Below are 22,660 nucleotides of genomic sequence, written 5' to 3' on the forward strand. Positions count from 1 at the left end.
TAGCCCAATGTCCGAGAGTTCATGAGTTCGATCCTCTCCAACCGAAGACTCCCCGTGTACAAAACGGTGACTGATACTACCCTTAGGAAAATTTGCCATAGAGAAGCCTATGGTAATCTATGGCAACCTATGGCTACCATAAAAATTTGTATGGCAAGATGCCATACGCCGATGGTTACCATAGAGATTTGTATGGCACAACCCCATAAGCCTATGGCTACCATAGAAATTTGTATGGCAAGATGCCATACGCCTATGGTTACCATAGAAAATTGTATGGCAAAACCCCATAAGCCTATGGTTACCATAGAAATTTGTATGGCAAGATACCATAGACCAATGGTAACCATAAGGATTTGTATGGCACGTCACCATTGGTCTATGGCAACCACAGAAATTCGTATGGCAGTATACCATAGGCCAATGGCAACCGTAAGGATTTGTATGGCACGTCACAATTGGCTTATGGCAACCATAAAAATTTGTATGGCAGTATACCATAGGGAAAAGCTGATCTAGATCCCCTCCAACGAAACAACATCTCCTATGAAGTCCTCAAAAGCATCTTCTAAAAGAATGAAATATCCCTTTTTTCACCCCGAAGTTAATTAAATTCTACATATAATCCCACAAGGCATTCCTGGTGAGTCTTTTCCGGCCTCCGGGTGGCCAATTTTTCCATTTTTCAGTGTTTGAAATCCGATGTTCCATTGATTTAGGCTTAGAGTATCATACCGCCAAATTAACGTGTCATCCACTACAAGTGAAATCTTTCGCTAACTTTGGCTACTTATTTTAATATTTTTTCGATCTCAATCTTGGTTAAAAACATTTTTTTGCAGACACCTATGCGATTATCTATCTGAATTTATTAAGTTTTTAATTTCCGGCTGTCTGGTACTTTTATTAGCGATATCTTTTCAAAATATGTAGCGATTGGGTATAGGTTTTCGCTATGTTAAATTTTGCTATTTGTTAACGCTGACTTTGAACACTTTAATTAATATCTTGCTGTTTATATTTTTATCTAAAATTTTTATATTTCTTTCTACCAACTGTTTTTGATTAAACGACATCTTTTTATTTTTATTTTATCCCCTCCCTCTGATTTTATATAAAGTCACATCACTTTTCCATTATTAGTGATGTTCTATTCCCCATAGTAATTTTTAAACAATCTTTATGATGAAAAACGCAGTTAAATGCTTATCATCAAGCCAGATCCATCATTTCTTTAATAATTAAAATTTTTTAATTCTTTTAATTTGTTCGGTGATAATTTCATTTTATTGCTGTCATATATCAATATCAAAGTTAGTGTTTACATTCTCATTAGTTTTTGATTTTAATTCCACTTAGGCTCCTGCAATGCTTTTTTACATTATCTTACATATGTTAAGGACTTTATATTTTTATTTTGTGTTTAATTTTTGCTTGCCATTAAATTGTTTTTTATCATGTCTCTGCATTTTACTATCTTACAACTAATATTTCTTAAGTATCCACATATACTTGTACAATGTTCTGTTACATATTTATACATTGCTTAGGGCCATCACGTAACTAGATTTGCTGGATTACTGGATGACAATTATTTTGCTTCAATATCATCAACGGGACAATCCCTGGCCATATCATCTGCTGCTGTTACCAAAAATGCTTTTAACAATTTAATCTTTCCTTAAGTTTGCAACTTTTTCGTCATAGCGATTTCCAATACCCAATTAATTTTTATTTACTATCCCTACCCAAGCGTCAATTTGTGAATAGCAATTATAAATGTTTCCAATTTTAATCATGTCTTAAACTTGTTTTTTATTTACCAATGTTTCTTTATTGCATTCTCATTTCTAACTGTGCTTAACACAACTCAACATAAATTTTCTGAGTTAGCTTAGTATCACATATCAAAATTTAAAAAAATTTCATACTCGCTCCGACCATCGGACCATTATTTTACTTTCCTTTCCTTTAGGTTCCTCTAATATCTGGCGCTTATCTATCTAATTATGATACCAATAAATCAAATTAACGTTTTTTATACTCGCTCCGACCTCCAGATCCACTTTCTATTTTCTTGTTTTTCACAGCTTTAACAAATATTGGTTGATTGTACTCAATATATTTAGTTCCTAATCAACATAACCAATATTTCCCCCACTCGCTCCGACCACCGGATCCATTTTCTGACGGTTAGTACTAACCGTTCAAAATTTATTTGAATAAGCATTCAGAAAGGATTCTGCAAGTAAAACAGGGGAAGTTTATCAAAGAAATTTTAAAAAAAGCTTTCTGTATATATATTTATTCTACAATTATTAAGTTTTGCATTTTTAATATCCATTGCGAAAGATTCGTGTAAGTAACTATTTTTCGATGTATGGTAAGAAATGTTGCCATAGCTGTATGGCAAAGGTGTACCATAGCCTATGAAAAAAAATATTTCTTCATAAGATGTAGCACATCTAAATTTTATGGCAAAAATTTGCCATGTAAAAAAATGTCATAGGATATACCTATGGGGTTTTGCTTATGGTAACATTTTGCCATACAATTTTGCCATATACGTATGGCAAAATTTTGCCAAACATGTATGGCAAAAATTTGCCCAGATAAAGAATGCCATAGGATATTCCAATGGGGTTTCGCCTATGGTAAAATTTTGCCATATGCGTATTTCAAAATTTTGCCATACATGTATGCATACCCTCCAACTTATGAGGATTTTGAAAATAATTCTTTCTAGTGGTAGCGAACCAAAGTAGAAATTTTTAAAGCAAACGGATCTCTCATAAAACTTTTATCAGAACTTAAGAATCTAGCCATATGGCCTGCACTTTTATAAGTAATAGTGGACAAGTTACGCTAAAATTATTTTTTTTTAAATATTAAGACATTAATTTTGCTACCGTTAGAAAAGAAGATTTCTGAAACTACGGAAATTCCGTAGCAGTTGGAGGGTATGCATGTATGGCAAAAATATGCCATATAAAAAAATGCCATAGGATATTCCTATGGGGTTTTGCCTATGGCAAAATTTTTCCATACACTTTTGCCATACATGTATGGCAAAATTTTGCCATACGTATATGGCAAAACCCTATAGGAATATCCTATGGCATTTTTTATGGCAAACCTATGGCAAATTTTCCTAAGGGTAGCTAAGTCTGTCGGAGTCACTAAGTTCTCCAGGTTCCCATGGCAAATCAATACCTCTGGGGGTACTGGATCAGAGTATGATCGTGCTCTGGTTCAGCTAAAAATTATGATCTGCGGATGGATGGTGAGTGTATGTATTCTCCTTGTGAAACGGGGTGCGTCCTCCAGATCATCATCAATTATGTTTCCCAGACCAGTTCCAAAAGCCCATTGCGCAACTCCAGTATGATGTAAACAAAGGAAATGAAACAAATGTTTACTGAATTAAATAGGGAGCATCAAGCTGGATATTTTTGCGTCATCTAAACTTATACTAATACTGTTAAAATTACCGAAATCTATTATATTTACTATCAAGCTGCATGGTAATAATACAATATTTTATTGCTCATTTTAACAGAAAGTTCGGTAAAAGCTACCGTCCTTTCCAGTGTTCCCATAGAGCCAAAAACATGTTAAACTTAGCCATATTCAGAAAATCTTGATCATACTTCTTTTTCTAAGTGTGGAAAGTCTCAATATTATGAATTACGGAGCAACAAAAAACGAGAAGACACAATAATCTTTTTAGTGTTAACAATATCATTCAGTTAAGTCGATGGAGTTTAAAGATAAATAAAATTCAAAGTCTAAACATAATACTTATTTGTTGGCCTCAAAATTAATATTTCTTTCTTCTTTATCCTGCGCAGTATGTTCGTTTATCATAAAATATTTATGACCAGCATCGAACAATGTGTAAATTTAATACAACCACTAAGGGTTAAATTAAAGTAAAAAATTGCGTGAAAGAGTACACAATTTATTGCTCCTCAGAAATACAACCAGGTTACAAACAGTTGTTTATGTATATTTAAAAAAAAAATTATAATAAGAGAAATATTTAATACAAAAAAGAAGAAGTTATAATATTCGTTTATATTTAATGCTCATAATAATAAAGCCGATTTGCACTCAAATAAGTGAGATATTTCCATATAATCTATAGTTAGTTAAGCAAAGCACTGTAATCAGTTTTTAAGAGAATTTTCTTGCTATCATCATCTGTTCTTTTATCATGTATATTACTTAAGTTTTAATTAGTTTTCACATGTGAATAAGAAAAAATTCGAAGTACCTCGAATCTATTTTTCTTCTTTATGCTTCTTAATTTTCGTAAACTTTTTCGAGATATATTTTCTCTAAAAATCCAGTAAACATAATAATTCTTTTATTGTCATGAATTCTTAGCTTTCGGGAAGAAGCTGCATTAGTTAAGTAGTGTATTTTTTGTTTAGATATCTCAAACACTAATAGCGAACTTTGCATAATGTATAATTGTTTTAAATGCATTTACAAGTATTTTTTTCAATCAGTTCTATCGTTCTTTTTCGCGCATTAGTTTAATATTGAGAATGTTTTGTAATCACCTCCCTTAACAAGTATATATATTATAAGTTCTTTATCAAAATTATTCATAAGCAATCGAATAAGTGTGTACTAATGCGTGTAACAAATGTGTACTTATGTATATCAAATATGATCAGTAATATGATAAAATTCTGACATTTTTCAATGAAAATTGCATAGTTCAAATGTAGTAATACTATTTTATAACAAACGGTTTCAAAATGTTTTAACAACTGTTAAATAAGAAAATAATGAATAAGTAAACGATAAATAATCTTAGAAATTATTTGGCTTCAGAGTGCAAAACGTATTGTTAGTCCCTAATAGTTCCAAACATTTTGATGACCAATAAAACAGTAAATTTAATATTAAGGAACCATAACTTCAGACTACTCTCTCTTGAGTTAACTATTAAATCGATAGTTTCATTATCGCGTCTGCTGCTTTCCGAATTTTGACGGTCAAGAAATCAAATGTGATGAAAATATGGTGAGTTAATTGTCAAAGGAAGTTTTTGTGTTTGATTCTTTACTGAAAAGTGTCGTCTGAGCAAATTAAACAAATTAGCATATTCAAAATTTGACCATCGAACAACAAGTATAGCTTATTAAATTTTATTTCGTATAAAAATCCTACTATGATAGGGATCAGGATGGTTTATATGTTTATTTAGCGCATGTGGTTCAAGAAATTAATTGCTAACTATATTTTTTTCAGAATATTTTGATAATCTCTCGGAGAAAAAAATTCTAATAAATTTGCATTGTAGGGACGTTTATGGTACTAAAGCCAAACTATACGGTATTTAAACTATTCATGTGGTAATTTTTCTGCTCTATAGTAATGGGTTACTGAAACTTCTAGTTTAAAAAATTGCAACTCTTATTCGGTAAAAAATACAAAACTGAAAATTAAATTAGACCGAATAAATAGTTTTTATGCTATGCTCTAAAATATCATGTAAAAATTACAGATTTCAACTAAATTTTACAACATTTAGCACGGAACTACATAGTAAAAAACAAATTTTTTTTATAGTTTTACCAAAACATAACAAAACCCTTTCGGTAGAAATTACCGCTCTTTTAGGTGTTATCATAGAGCAAAAAATACGGATAATTTTGCGATATTCTGGTTGGCATGACTATAATTTTTTTCACTGTGTTAAAAAACGAAAAACAATGTGAACAAACCACAATAAATGTACAGTGCACCAAAAAAAAAACAAAAAAAAACAGACAATCCTGACTAATTTTTGATCTAGTAATCGCATCTTTACGTTATTGGACTCAATCTTAATGGTTCGAGGTAGCCGTAATCTGGGAAATATGGTCCCCATAAGCAAATTGAAAAAATTTTGCACACAATTGTAAAATTCGTTTATCTAAAGATAATTCCAGGCAAAAAAATTATTTTTAGTAACTATTTATTATTTTTTATTATTTAATTTAAAAATGATAGAATTAATGTTAATTTGTAAGGTGTACTTATTTCAGCATCATCTTCAAGAATGCAATTTTACATGGCTAAATACAAAATTTGAGCAAAATTGGTCGAATAGTTCTTGAAAAATTGAATTTTAACTATACGAATTTACTAAAATTCGATTTCTCAGGAACTATTTAACTGATTTCGCACAAATTTCATATTTTTACATGTAAAATTAGATAGTTTAAAATTGTGTTAAAAATTTTATGCCTTACAATTCAAAATTGTTTCGACTATTATTAAAAAAATAATAAAAATTAATAAACGATTACCAAAATTTAGTTTTTGCATAGATTATCTTTAGACAAAAAAATTTTATAGTTGTCCTTAAAAAATTTTCAATTTACTTCAAACGTTTTCGAGTTCTGACGAAATAAGTATGGATCGCCCTCCTGACAAAACTATAAGGACCATATGTAGCAGATTGCGGCTTCACCCTCTATCGTGAGGATCAGAAATCCATGGAAAAAAAATTATGTTTAGTTAGAAAAACTGCATTTTTGTGTTTGATTTTGTAATTTAAATTATCTGCTGGCTCTAATTAATTAGCATTTTTGTGGTCATTCCTCGAACCATTATGATTGAGGCCCAGAACGGGAAAATCGATCATCAGACCAAAAGTTATTCAGGGTGGTTAATTTTTTTTCCTTGGAGATTTCCTCGTACAGAAATGAACTACTGTAGATATTGTTCTTCAAATTTATTCGGTTCCTTACAGTCTTCGTATTTTCACGAGTTTTTCTTTTGTTCTTACATAACACAAAGTAAACCCAAACCTCTTCCAAATATTCTTATTTAAATGTGCTTTCTTATATAATTTTTTTCTGGTACCTTTATTTGTGTTTCGTTTATGTTGTTCTTCTTCATCCATGCGTCGCAAAAAGTATACCTTATCCTTAGTAGAGTTTAACTGCATAAGCCCTACGAAAATAATCGTTAAACTGAATTATTTTAAGATTTATTTCACGTCTTATGTTAAGATTTTGAAAAGAAGCCGACGTCATTTTAACGAATAGATTTAAATTTATCTATCCTGATAATAAAGAAAAATTAATTTATGAGCAGGTTTTAATATATGCTTCTATTTTCTTTATTTATATTAAATTTCCGGAAGGACATCGGAAGGCGGAAGGACATCACCTAACGACATTGGAGGACCCAGTAATCTATGGTTATTTTTCTTGCATATCGGCTTGTAGTATTCCTGTTCCGCTAAGATGTAGCGTGTTAGAATCTCGCTATAACACTGGATGTACATTGTTGCTATCTTTCGTGAAAATTTTGCTGTCTGTTTTTCAAATTAAAAAGAGTTTTTAAGTCGATTTTTGTCTTAATAAAGTAACCCACATATGAATGTAAGCAAATAAATAAATCCCACCACCCCCATAAAAGATGGGTAAAAAATTCACCATAGCTTTGATATATCTGAGTTGAGTATCTTTAAAACACTTTAATTAAACATTTGAAGTCTTCATTCACGCCCCTTTATCTCTTCTTATAACAGACAAACTATTTTAGAAATATAAATATTTAACTGACAGCTAACTGCTGTCAACCATTTAAATAAACCGCCATTTTAAATTTACCATAAAAGTATAAACGAATTATTACTATTCTATTTGGTAAGAGGCACAGCATCATTAGATTAAAATTACCAAATAAATTGCAAGATGAGTGACAGTTCTGGAGAAAATTTTGGTTTATTGTGATACTTCAGAGCATGGCATAAAAACCTTTTATTTGTTTCACAATTTTCTTTTCGAGTTTGAATTCCAATTTCTGTGAAATAAAAAGGTTTGTGTTATGAGGAAAGGAAAGCTCAAAGTAAAATAATTTAAAAATCCATTACTTTTAATTCTCAATCGATACACTTATTTTTTCGAGCATCAACTGCACGGATGGCTGTTAATTACGATTACGTTTTTACAGCTTACTTGCTGCATACGAACGGGACTGAAAAAAAATCTATAAGAAAAAACATTATCTAGCAACATTGCGCAATCACGAACAAAACTGAGAAACAAATACACGATTATTAAATTAAAATAATTCCAAACTTTTTATCTTTATTTGTTATGAATCGTTGCAAGTCCCGGTGGCTTTAAATTATTGGATTAAGCAAAATACGTAATAATTCATTCTGTCAAAATTAAAATCAAATGTATTCAGTATCATCTGGCATAATTGGGTTACTCTAAGCCAACTCATCCTATTTAAAATTTATTACAATCAAGAAATTTTCTCTTGTACGTATATCTTTAATGTGGCTGTACTAAACATACGAGTATTTCCCCAGTATATATAATAAAAAATCTGTAGAATTGGTGCAGTTTTAACAGGAACCTAATTTTCCTAAAAAAAACACGTTTAACCCATAATAGAATATTTTGTACTTATTAAAATTGCACCAAATGCCATAGTAGCAGTCGTGCATATTACCAAAAATAATAACGCATTATTGGTGTCAATAATACTATGGAAGTTATTTACGTTTTTCTAAAACGAATGAGTATCATTTCTGCCAGAATTTGCTGCTTTTGATAATCTGTTAACCTTTTGTCAATTTGTATTTAAAACAAAAAATAACTAAGCATCATTCGTCTCAAAAATTGTTGGACGATATTTTTTAACTCCTCTGTTCTATGATTTTTTTTCCTACTCACTTCTCCTAATTGAATTAGAACCAATTCTCTATTAATTTTTGCTTTTTAGCACATAGTTTATCTTATTATTTTAATTAGTACTTTTAACTACACACACACACACACACATATATATATATATATATATATATATATATATATATATATATATATATATATATATATATATCCGCTTCCGGCAAATCCGTCTCAAAAATTATGTGCAAAACAGGCAATTCATGTTTCTCTCTCTTTTCTATCTTCTATTTTCCTTCTCAAATAAATGTTACTTTTCTAAAATTATTAATTGTTAACTTCTTTAAATTATCCAGTATAACATTACCTTGCACACATTTATTTTCGGTCCCATCCCTTTTAACTAACAAATCAAACGCACTTCTGTACTGCAGTAAGAAAGTACTTTAATATAAAATTCCTCTAATTACGCTTTTACCTCAATTTGCGCTTTGGTTTTCATATTTTGCAATCTGGCAATCTTGTTACGAAAATATTTTAAATCATACTTGAAAAACTTCCCGTTCACGTAAGATCATTTGATATCGCTGCTCGCTTTATTGATTTCATTTCATGATTCATTAAGTTTTTTCTTTATATTTTATTTTCTGCGTTTGCGTGATATTTTTACTTATTGTGTTCTATTTCATTTGTTGCAAAGTTTTTGAAAAAAAAAAATTTTGAGTTGTTCTTAAACTGTTGTATTGATATATTTTGCTTTGGCTATATTGATACAACATTAGAAAGCATTCTTGCATTCTTTTTCGCGGATATAATAGTGTGAGTTGATGAAAAGATTATATCTTTTATTTTCCGGATACAAACATCTATCTATCTATCTATGAATATATATATATATATATATATATATATATATATATATATATATATATATATATATATATATATATATATATATATATATATATATATATATATATATATATATATATATATATATATATATATATATATATATATATATATATATATATATATAAATATATATATATATATATAATAAATCATTATTTTTATAATTATTATTTTAATTTTAATTTAATTAACAAATTATTATTTTTCAATGACTGTGATAATAAAGAAATTAATTTAAGTATATCCAAATTACTGTATTTCATAAATGTTTTTTAAATTAAATTGAATTTAATTAAATTGGGAAATAATTTCATAACTTTTAACATTGATAAAAAAATTAAGGATTCGGATTTTAAAGATGTATTTTTTTGAAAATTTATTATTTTTCTATGAAAGAAATCTCTAATAACTCTAAAAAAGAAGGATTACGAAGGATTAAAAAGAAGGATTAAAAATAAATAATTAAAGAAAAATGTGAAAAATAACGAAACTGAACTGATATTTTAAAATCATAAGCAATTAAAATTTTCTAACATAAAATATTCCAATTAAGACAATTCATTCCTCTCCAGAAGTCTTCTAATAGGAGGGATCAAAAGACGGGAAATCTAACAAAGGATTAATTGCAAGTTGGTTTTTGTTTTTGGTCATTTCTTATTTGTGAAACAACTCTTTATTTGAGCTAGCAAAAATTTCTAAAATAATATGAGCTGGCTGTCACATAAAAGGCCTAGCTTTAGTAACAACTTGTCAGGTTAAATATGAATTTGTTAGGGAAATAAGAAAAGGAAAAATATGAGTTGGTTTCTTCCTCTGATGTTTCTTTAGATTCTCGCTAGCCACTGCCCGAAAAATGCCAAGACTAAGCAATTATTCTGCTACAGATCAAGATACGGAAAGCTCCCATTTTTATTTCTCACTTTGTCCAAAAGAAGATATTACTATTAATTTTAACCCGTTTGTATTAATAAAATCCGCTTCATTGACATTCACCAAACTTGATTTGTTATTACTAATAATAACCGGTTAATGTCATAATATCGTTAAAATAATTCTCTTTAACCAGCTTATATATATATATATATATATATATATATATATATATATATATATATATATATATATATATATATATATATATATATATATAACATAAAAAGCTTCTAATAATCTTTTTATGTTATCCTAATTAATTATTCAAATCGAAATGATTTCTTACACTTTTAAGAGTCACACCCTGTTTCTAAATCTATTTATGGTTGAAGTATGTATAAATTTATGTCAAGACAATTTTCCCTTTAATCTTCGTGGGAATAACTTGACCTATTTCTTAAACCAATAATAATTTCTAAGAGTTCCCTCTTTTCCCTAAATAGAGACATTTTACGGATTTTACTTTGCTAATATTTTCCCTAACATTTATCCGAGGAGCGCAACTTTTCGTGTACTTCATTCATGACAGCTCTGTCAAATAATTAATAAATAAATTTTGTACCCTCCTTCCCGGTCAAAGACCTGTGGTTTAATCCTTCCACTCGGCAACGACGTTATAAGTCGCCAGGATTTAACGGTCGGGAATGGGGTACGGTACATCAAGGATATGTAATATCTCATTAAAATAATCATCTGAAATTTTGAAAATAAATCAAGTTCGGGAGAGGGTACATCAAAAATATGGAATTTCTCCTTTAGAAAATAGAAAGAGAGTAGAGAGTAGAAAATTTATCAGTCAAATTTTTCTGCAACTCACGGTAATTCATCCAGTATCTTCAACAAAAAATAAATGTTTCAATCATTCAACTTTTGTTTACATAAATGATACCTACGCCCAGTGAAACTTGTCTTAAAGATCATCGACTTTCCCTTTGTGTATGCTGCATGTTATGTCTACGTTCTGACGGCGATGGGTACAACTAGAGAGCTGACCTTCAATATTATTCACCCCCCTTGGACTAAAAAGAAAAACTACATCGGACTCCTGATAGTCGTTTCGATTGTTGACATTCCCTCCCTCCTACTCAGAACTCCACGAATAATCCGCTGCAATTTCTGGTTCATTTTCGGTGTTAATTTACGATTCCTCTTAACGAAGAAACAAATTTTTTCCCTAGCAGCTCTCGTTTTTGCTATTGGAATTGTGTTCATGATGGAATTTCAACGAAATTTCATCTCTGATGTAGCGGTTTTCAAAATATCTTTTTGGACTAATTCGAACTTTTTCACGTATCCATTGTGTTAATTTTTTTTTACAACTCTCATAAAAAATTTTTTTTCAATTTTTACTGATTAATAAAGAAAAAAGCACTCATGTAAATAAACAAAATCATAGATTACGGTTATAATTTTTTTTTCTCATACTTGATGTTTCAAGTGAAACTATTTTTTATACATTGATCGTATTTACTGCTGATATTTTTTTTTCTAGAATTTTTTTTCAGTGAATTTATTGTTTTGATTGACATAAAAATTTTTTCGAAAATTAGTTTTCATATTTATTATTTTATGTGTTATAGTTTCTATGATTTATTGATCAGTAGAATTTATATTTTTGTTTTACTATAGTGTTTATAGGGTTAAAATGACATTAAAATATTTTTCTCTTCTTAATGCAACTACAATACTTATTGAAATTAAATTTTTTATATATGAATGCAATTGCAGTGTGGCAGAAATTATAAATTAAACCAAGAAATGTTAAAACTAATACAAATAATTTGGAAAATGAGTAAAATGCTTGTTTTTAAATTTGAATTGAGTCCAACGCTGGTAATTAGTTCATAGCTCAGTTCTAACTCAGACATTTCATAAACAAACAAAATTTCTTATGGCTGAGAGTTAATTCCAAAATAGAGATAGAGGGACCAAGCACAAACTTACAATGTATAATATCCGGATACACTCAAAATATTTTCAAAATAAAAATAAAAACATAAAAAATGACAAATACCTGATTGTGACAAATTAACTCTGCACAAAAATTACTTTAAAAAATATCTGAACTAAAATTTTTGAAAAAAAAATTAAGTCCAAAAAGAAAGAAAGATATAAAAGCAAATTTTGAACAAAAAGAAGAAAAAAATCCCCCTCCCCCCGGATATTTTGCTATTAGAGTGACAAATATGAAAGGTAAATAATAAATAAAGTGAAATAAAGACAATACTGAAATCTTGGACTTCAGAATAACAAGCACTGCTTTATTTTTTTTATCTTATTTTGTTTTTGAGCAAGGAAAACAATACTCAAGTCTGATTCCAGATTGAAGTTTTCCCTGTAAAACTGTTTTTTTGTATTATGTGTTTCTTATATTTTAACTAACACAGTTTGAAAAATGTCTATATTTTTTTTCTCCATCTGACTGAAGGATTTATTTAAAGTGTGTGATTATGAGGAATACTATGGTGAGAAAACTGCTGTGATCTTCTTACAAAAGACTTGGAACTGAAAAAACTGAAGTCACAAAAACTATTAAAAATGAAAACCAAACTTTTAAGTTTGCTGGTAGCGCTACTACAATTTTTTTATTCCTCAAACAGTTTATGTTATTATTTTTTACATATGTGCAAATGTGTATTTTTTTATGAGTCATATTACTTTACTTTTTATCTTGTTAAAATTGTAAATTTGATTCTTTTTATTTTAATTGTACTTCTACCATGGGGAAGATTTTGCAAACTGATAATTTTTAAAATTTTTGGATTGTAATTAAACATTTTTGGCGAGGGGGGATGTAACATAAAAAGCTTCTATTAATCTTCTTACGTTATCCAAATTAATTATTCAAATCGAAATGCTTACTCACACTTTTAAAAGCCACATCCTGTTTCTAAATCTATTTTTAGTTGAAGTATGCATAAATTTACGTAGAGACATTTTTCACTTTAATCATCGTGGGAATCACTGAACCTATTTCTTGAACCAATAGTAATTTCTAAGATTTCCCTCTTTTCCCTAAATAGAGATATTTTACGGATTTAACTTTGCTAGATTTTCCCTAACATATTACCGATGAGCGCAACTTTTCCTGTACTTCTTTCATGACTGCTCTGTCAAGTAATTAATAAAAAAATTTTGTACCCTCCTTCCCAGCCTAAGACCTGTTTTAATCCCTCCATTCGGCATGATATATATATATATATATATATATATATATGGGTCATTCTCACGAAAACTGTCATTTTTCAGTTCATAAAATCCCAAAAAACTAAAGTGAATAAAAAGCTCTGAAACTTTTTATATTAATAGAAATATGTAATGGCATTATAAAGAAAGTATATATCCTATAAATTATACTTAATATTTAAATTAATTAGTTTTTTAAATAATTAATTTATAATTAATTAATTTATAATAATTAATAATTAATTAATTAATTTATAATAATTAATAATTAATTAATTAATTTAATAAATAAATCAATTAATTTAATAAATTAATTTATTACTTTTTTAATTTATTTTTCAAATTAATTAATAAGTAAATTAATTATTTTCACTATTTAAAAAGTGAGGGAATGACACTAATAGTGAGGGAATGATATTTTATTTTAATACATGTTTTTATCTAAGTTACATCTACCTAAAGTTTGAAAATGATAACATACTAAGTATATCTAATATTTATTATAATTTAGTCTTATATATTTAATAGTTTTTACAGGTTTGGGAAATAAAAATGGCTGGTGCGATTGAACAAAAAAAAAATTAATAATATACTCATCTTGAATCATTCCCTCACTTTAGCGTCATTTCCTCACTTTGTACACTAGTGAGGGAATGACGAATTCAATAAAATTTAAAAAAAACAGTTAGGCCTAATTAATTTCTGAAGTCAATCGCATACAATTATATTCATACAAGAAAGCAACATATAATTATCCACTTTCTCGATGAAGTTGTATTTTATTTTACTCTAAAAAATGACATGAGGGAATGACAAATGTAAAAAATTTTTACCTGGTTTGATTCATTCAAATTTATTCCACAGCAAAGCTTCTTTAAGTTGAAGATGGAAACATACTGCAATTTTGTTCTATGATGCCAGTTGTTAACTTCTGAAGTTTTTATTAAAATATTTTTATTCTAAGAAGATTGCAGGTCATAAGAACATTGTTGTGAGGGAATGACGCGAAACACTGGGGACAAAGTTTAAAATAGTGCTGTGTTAATATTTTTATCAGAAATTAAATTTAAAATTGATTTTCTGAATTCTATATTTCAGTATTCTGAAATAAAAAACACGAATTTGTAAAAAAAAAAATTTTATTTCAGAAACAATTTTTTTCTTTTTTTAAATCAGCAGTGGGGACAAGTGAGGGAATGACATATTGGTATATTTTAATTACCTAAAACAAATAAAAAATAAAAATTGATAATTTCATTTTTATTCTTTTGTTAGCTCGCATTCTGAAGGACACTTTCCCTGAATTTTTTTTTTCGTAAGCTGTAAAACAAACATAAAATATACTGGGGACATGAAAACGACTGTTTTTGTGAGAATGACCCATATATATATATATATATATATATATATATATATATATATATATATATATATATATATATATATATATATATATATATATATATATATATATATATATATATATATACATGATATTGAATGTTATAGTGACACAATTAATCTCCTACAAACTCACTCTTCGTAGATACGGATACTCCATTTTGCATTTTTTCATGTAATTAAGCTGATAAAAGCGAGCCGCCGAATTTTGAAAAAGGAGAAAAAAAAGAGAGGAGCTTTGAGGAGAAGTTCAAAATAGGGAGAAGCTTAGTAGAAAGGGGGAGAGGAGCTGAAGTTCGCCTTCCACTGATTGGTTGTTTTCCGGAGAGAAGATTCTCTTTTATCTACCTTACTAGCAGCTTCAGTAGAAGCAGTTTTGCTCGGGTGTGAAAAACAACAACTCATTATTGATTAACTGATTTGAATGAGCAGATATTCTTCAAAGAAGTACCTGTGACTTCCTGAATTAATCTTTTTTATTTATTTATTACTTTTTTGGGGGGGTTAATATACATCAAATACTTCTTTCAGTTATGATTTAATTTTTTCGGAAACACTAGTTGACATAATTTTACATGTTCTACATTAACAATCTAAGCTCAGAAATTAGTACAACTGAAGTTAGAAATTAGTATGAAAACAGTTAAGCTTTTTCTCAATAATTCTTGTGATTTTCGAAAAAAAGGAATAATTGTATAATTGTAAACCTGTGATTTTACGAATTCATGATTAACGAATTAGAAAAATATAATGAATACTTGCACGATTATTTCTATTAAAATATTCGCTATATTTCTTTCTTCTATTTTTTTCCTGCTAGATTCTAACTCTGAAATTTCACTTCGAACAATTCTTGCTTTATTTTTTTGCCCTAACCGCTGACATTACATTTTTAAATTCATGAAGAAAAAAAAGCTAAAATTAAACTCACATTAAAAGTTTGCTGTGTTAATGTTTAATGTTCTAATATGTTTGAAGTTTAATATGCTATGCTTTGCCACTCTGTTCAACCGAAGTTGGTTAAGAGTTTTGTTGCCAGATAATAATAAGTAAATAAAGGTTTTTAGAAGAGACAATATATTTTATAATCTTCATCAGCTTTACTTTGAATGTGCAGAAAGATTTTTAAACGATTTCGATCAAAGCTTATTCTATTATGTATGACAAAAAGCGTAATATTTTTGCTTTATAAACATTGATGCAGAACTTTAAATCCTCGTCTAAATTTTGAAAATAGCATTGGATCTGTCACTATTCATCTACGTGATGATTGAAACAAACGGGTATTTAAATGTCTTCCTTAATTCCTTCCATTTTTCTCGTTGCTTGCATATCATTGGAAGAACTCTATAATTGTTACTTTATTTAAACCCAGTAATTGCCTCCTGAAATAATTTTATAAAAAACACTTGTATTACCACTCATATCCTGTGCATAATTTCAGTAAAATATAACATATTTAAGTTGAATTTGCTCTAAGTAGAACCGCATTACCAGTAGTCAATATTTGACTGTAGTCAATATTTGCCACAATCACTTATGTGAATTATTGTTTACATGAAAGTAATTCGGATGATTCTCATAGCTTTTAAAATTGCAGAATTACTGACTTATATTTCAACCGTAAAACGTAAAATGTAATGTTACGTTAAAATATGGAGAAAAAAAATATTTGATCTATTCAGAACAGCTGTTGGCAGGTGTTGCCCTCCTTCATCACTCAGATGGCGCAGTCGGCAAAAGCATTGTTCACACAGCTAGTTACAGAGTTTAAGGTAGTGAGTTCAATCCTGACAAAAGAACCGGCATCTATATGCTTCAATGTGTGTGCAAATCTGCCGTGGCTGAAAGTCCACTCATTGGTTGTGCAGTGGAAGGTTGGAGAGAGGATGTTGAGGTTTGAGTTCGAGATTAGTTAGATAGTTTGAGTTTCCTGTGCTGGCAACATCTTATTGTTTTTATATTCTTTTTGATGTAAATAAAAGTTAAGTTTTCAGTTTGTTCTACGTGACTTTCAGTCTGATTTGCTCTCAACAAAACCCAACATTTGGTGCCGAAATAACTCGGTAAGTCATACTGAACTTTTATAATTACTTTCGTCAAAAATCTGAATTGGAATGGCTACCGGTAGTGAAAAACTTGTAATGTTTAAACGCAAACGAACAACGCTGCGTACCGCCATTACGAAACTAACGACGAAATTGAACGATGCTGCTAGTACACAAACTGAAAAAGAATACAACATTGAGCGTTTACAAGATAAAATAAAAGAATTAACCTTGGCAGACGATGAAATACATAATTTTTTAAATGATGAAGAATATCAGGAAGACATAATAGAATGCGAAAGATACACAGAAAATGCTCATTTGGCGTTATTTAATTTCAAAAGAACAGCGAATCGGAACACGAATTCAATTTCTGAAACATCGCCAACAGCTGCCAATATAAATAATTTTTCGTCTTCGCCTTCAAATGTTACAGTAAAGTTGCCTACAATAAAAATAAATACGTTTTACGGTGAAATTGAAGAATTCCATAGTTTTTGGGAGCGTTTTGAAAACTGTATCGACAAAAACGAAAGTTTATCGCTGATTGACAAGCATGTTTTTTTGCGGGGATATTTAGATGGAGAAGCAAAACGAATAGTTGATGGAATTAATATAACTGCAGAAACATATGCAACAACAAAGAATATTTTGAAATCGAAATATAGCGATGAAGATAAAATAATACAGGCTCATCTCGATTATTTAGAAAACCTAAAACCTGTCAAAAATCACTCTCCAGCAGCAATAAATGAGTTATATATTGATTGTAATCGAAGAATACAGGCTTTAGATGCTTTAGGAGAAAAAACTCAATCATACGGAAGAATTTTGGCTCCTAAAATACTTCGTGCTTTTCCTCATGAAATCTGTCGTAACTGGATTGTACATGCCAAACGTGAAAATTTTGGTGAAAGCGATATTTCAAAATTAATGAAATTTTTATCAGAAGAGGTCGAGGGATCAATTACTGCAAGTAATATTAAAGGTTCACTTGCTCCAGACTATCCTATTAAATCCTCCTTAGAAAATTTTAACGTGAATTCTAAATCAGTTACCAAAAGTAAAATAATGTCACCATTTTGTCCTTTCTGTGAAACTGTCGGACATTGGCCTCAACAGTGCAATGTTGTAACGGACATAGACGCGCGCATACAGAAATTGAAGACTAGTAATAGATGTTTTTTGTGCACTAACCGAGGACATACCAAAAAAAATTGCCCCCGAAGAGAAAAATTTCGCTGTGCCAAATGCAAGAGAAAACACCATACATCAATATGCAAACCTCTAAGCAATGAGCAGCCTGTCGCTACATCTACAAACAAAATTGATGTATCGCCTTCCAATTTCGTTCATTTGCAAACTGCGCGAGTTTTCATAACTGGGCCCACTGGCATTACAAAACTGCCACGTTGTCTTTTGGATGGTGGAAGTCAATCTAGTTTCGTTTCTTCTAATCTTGTGGATACTTTAAAAATTCCAGTAATTTCAACCAGACATTTGGACATTCAAGCCTTCGAATCCCCAGCTAATGTTGGCTACATGCGAAGACAAGTCAAATTTCAGTTATCAAGTATCTGGGACAAATCTAAAGTTAATGTTACTGCATTTGAAAGCTCCAACAAATATGCATCACACCTACCTTCATCAACGGATCTTTCACTTTTTGCTAAAAACAAGCGAATGAAACTTGCTGATCCAGATGATTCATTGTCGAACTTACCAATTGAGATTTTAATCGGTGCAGATTACAACTGGATTGTTATGAATTCCGAAGCTCCAGTCAGGTTGTCGGATTCTCTGGCCTTGGTCCCATCAAGTTTTGGTTGGGTACTTAGTGGAACTCGATCACACGCAACAGTTTCCTTCATTTCAACGGTTCATAATGTTGATGTGGATACTTCAACTCATGAATTAGACAATGTGGTACGAAATTTCTGGAACTTAGAGAGCATTGGCATACAACCAACACAAGAAAAAATAAGTCCTCACAACTCTGAACTCTTAACGAACTTTCATCAATCTTTTGAAATCATCGATGGTAGAAGAGTTGTAAAATTGCCTTGGAAACCAGAAGTTCAACTTTCGTCGAACAATTATGAAGTCGCAATTCAACGATTTAAATCTTTAACAAGGAAAATGCATGCAAATTCAGAATTCAAGGAAAAATATATTGAGCACATACAAGATTACATTGATAAAAAACACGTTGAAGTTGTCTCAGAAACACATAATAAGGAACGTTTATATTACTTGCCCCATCACGCTGTAAAGAAAATTACAAATGGAGAAACTAAGTGGCGTATAGTTTTTGATGCATCTTCACATTCTCCAGGTCACCCATCTTTTAACGACGCTCTTGAAGTAGGACCAAATCTTCTTCCCGATATCTTAGCCACATTGTTGAGATTTCGACTTTCTAAAATAGCAATCACTAGTGATGGGCGACAAGCATTTCTGCAGCTGAGTCTAGCAGAAAAAGACAGAGATGCAACACGATTTATTTGGTACAATACTACATATACTCCTGATGGGAGACTCTGCACTGAAGATAACATTGTAACTTACCGATTCACTCGTCTTCCATTTGGACTCGTCTCTAGTCCATTTTTATTAGCAGCTTCTCTTCGTGAATTGGCTTCAAAACACAAACAAGTATATCCCACAGCTACTAAACACGTTGAGAATAACACCTATATGGATGATTTTGTAACCGGAACGTCTACGGATACTGAAGCTCTGATTCTTTACCAAGAACTGCAGAAACTTACATCACTTATTAGCCTACCATTAGATAAATGGACTACAAATTCTAAGATTTTGAAAGATATTTGGAAACAAGAAAACGTCTCGTTTAAGGATATCACGCAAGTCTTGGGTGTTAAATGGGATACTAACAGTGATGTTTTTCAAACTGATGTGCAGACAAAAATTGTTCAAGCATGTAAAGAACCAGTAACAAAACGCTTATTACTGAAGTTGATGTCAAAGTTTTACGATCCTCTAGGCTTGTTTGCTCCAGTTACAGTAGTTGTAAAGATATTGTTTCAAGATACATGGCTTAGTGGTATTCAGTGGGATGAACTATTACCTCCATCTGTAGCACAGCAGTGGCACAAGTGGATAAATGAATTACACTATCTGAATGAAATATGCATCCCAAGATGGATTGGCTTTTCCGAAAATTCCGACGTTACCATACATGTGTTTTGCGACGCTTCGGAACGTGCATATGGTGCTTGCTTGTACGCTCGTCACGCTGATGATATTTCTACTGAGATCCATCTCATTTGCAGTCGAAATAAACTAGCCCCAATCAAAAGGGTCACCCTTCCGAGACTTGAATTGTTAGCTGCACTACTAGGAGCTCGCCTACTCCAGTATTTTTGCAAGGAAACGAACAAGAATTCCCACACTGCCATACTATGGAGCAATTCTACGGTAGCTTTAAGTTGGATAAAGGGAAATCCCAACCTTTGGAAAACATTTGTCTGCAACAGAACAACAGAAATCCTTCAAAACACTACTTCAGCACAATGGCGCCACTGTCCCGGTACAGATAACCCTATAATATTTATTTTATCAAGCCTTTAGGTTGAGTTATTCAATCGTGATAGCATGTCCGTATTTCCGTAATAATTTTCCAAATTTTCCTTTTTTTATATATTTATTTAATCATAACAATAGGAACACTAAACATACACACAAATAAACATAAAATTTTCCTGATTATGCATTATATATTCAAATCGGATTTTTCCGATTCCACGAGATGTTTATCTCGCCAGTTTAAGTTTCATTCTGATTGAATTCTCCCTCGGTTAGGGAAGACGCCTACTAGAAATCCCTTTTGTGGGGATTTAACCTTATTCGTGGCTTGAGTTGCCACATCCTCCCGCCCCGAAAGAGAGTTCAAAAACAATTTACAAATAGAATTTAAATTTATACTAATACTAATTCTACATTACTACCAAACTAACAATTCACGACATAAATGATGAATCATACAAAAATTTATGAAAACAATATCAGCAAAAAAAAAAAAAAAACATAAATTCGAATTAGAATAAAAACAGTCACTTATTCATAATCAACCTGTTATTTGTTACTCACTCATTTGATGCAATTTCTAAATTATACAATAACTGTACTGGGCGTCTTATGACCACTGAAGACGTTTTCACAGAGACTGATCTTACCTTGCCATCTCGACCCTTGTGGCATTCAAGAATTCTTCTTAACTTCCAAAGTTGTCTTGGTATTTTCTCGTCACCTATTAAAACTATATCATTTACATTAAATTCAATGTTTACATTTACATGTTTGTTGAAATTTGCACCTTTTAACAGAAGAAGATATTCCTTTTTCCATCTTTTCCAAAAATTATTTAGAATTTTTTCCCTATACAAAAATCTTTTAATCAAATCCCTTTTACCTTTAAATAATTCAAAATTTGCATTACCTGACCAATTAGGTAAAGCTGTTAATCTTCTTCCAGTTAAAAAGTTAGCAGGAGTGAGAGGGAATGGTTCATTATAAACATACGTTAATGGACGCGAATTAATTATAGCTTCAATTTCTGCCAAAATAGTTTGCAATTCTTCAAATGAAACAAATGATTTCCCTAAAATTTTCTTTAATGCGATTTTTGTTATTCGAACAATTCTCTCCCAGTATCCTCCCCACCATGCAGCACGTTCAACGATGTACTGCCACTCTATACCCCTTTTGCTAAAATAGTTCTGAACTTCGAGTTCATTAATGTTCATGTATAGTCTCTTGAATTCAATGTCAGCACTTTTAAAAGTTAAAGCATTATCAGAGTTTACAATCCGGCAAATGACTCTTCTGGAGATAAATCGCCTGAATGACAAAAGAAAATGTTCTGTACTTAAATTCGACACAACTTCTAGATGTACTGCTCGCGTTACAGCACATGTAAATAATGCGATGTAATTTTTATCATGGTCCTTTGAGTACACAGGACCAGCAAAGTCGATGCCTACAACTTCAAATGGATTGGCTTCACAAGTTCTATTTGCAGGTAATGGAGCAACTACCTGAATTCCATGTTTAACTTTAAATCGTCTACACTTAAAGCACTTATTCAAGCAAGTTTTTACAGCTTGCCTGCCTCGGATTATCCAAAATCGTTCTCTCAATTGTGTAAGTGTATCCGAAATACCAGAGTGACACAAGTTTTTATGTTCTTTAAATATTAAGAGTTCTGTAAATTTTGTCTTATTTGGGATGATTATTGGGTGCTTTGATTGAACATCGAAATCTGAATTTTGTAACCTTCCTTTTAAGGCTATTAAATCATCAGCTGACAAAATTGGATTTAACTCGTATAATTTCGAATTTGGATGTATGGGACTATTGTTTTTTAAATCCAGGTATTCCTTTTCAAATTCAATTCGTTGCACAACTTTAATCCAGTAAGTTTCAGCGTTGGTTAGTTCACTCGCTGTGATTGCTCCTATTCTCTTTTCGTGCGCTGCCTTGCAGTTATGAGTGAAACGA

At 30.4% G+C, this 22,660-nt stretch overlaps 1 protein-coding gene across 1 annotated transcript; it reads left to right on the top strand.

The window, feature by feature from the left end:
* The first annotated feature begins 16,902 nt into the window (after positions 1-16,902).
* LOC147814172 (uncharacterized) lies at positions 16,903-20,731 on the top strand. The gene is made up of 3 exons (XM_087160240.1): positions 16,903-16,986; positions 18,440-19,178; positions 19,353-20,731. The coding sequence occupies exons 1-3, from the start codon at positions 16,903-16,905 to the stop codon at positions 20,729-20,731; spliced, it is 2,202 nt and encodes a 733-aa protein (XP_087016366.1).
* Positions 20,732-22,660: the final 1,929 nt, after the last annotated feature.

This window comes from Parasteatoda tepidariorum, chromosome 3 (assembly GCF_982258835.1).
Source record: "Parasteatoda tepidariorum strain Cologne lab strain chromosome 3, Ptep-v5.0, whole genome shotgun sequence".
Taxonomy (NCBI): Eukaryota; Metazoa; Arthropoda; class Arachnida; order Araneae; family Theridiidae; genus Parasteatoda; species Parasteatoda tepidariorum.

Bases quoted from the DNA above. Each gene is read 5' to 3' on its own strand.
- LOC147814172 (XM_087160240.1), top strand. From the start codon at position 16,903: ATGCTTCAATGTGTGTGCAAATCTGCCGTGGCTGAAAGTCCACTCATT. The intron at 16,987-18,439 runs GTTTGAGTTCGA...AGCAATGAGCAG, and splicing joins GTTGGAGAGAGGATGTTGAG to CCTGTCGCTACATCTACAAA. The intron at 19,179-19,352 runs GTAGAAGAGTTG...AACACGTTGAAG, and splicing joins ATCTTTTGAAATCATCGATG to TTGTCTCAGAAACACATAAT.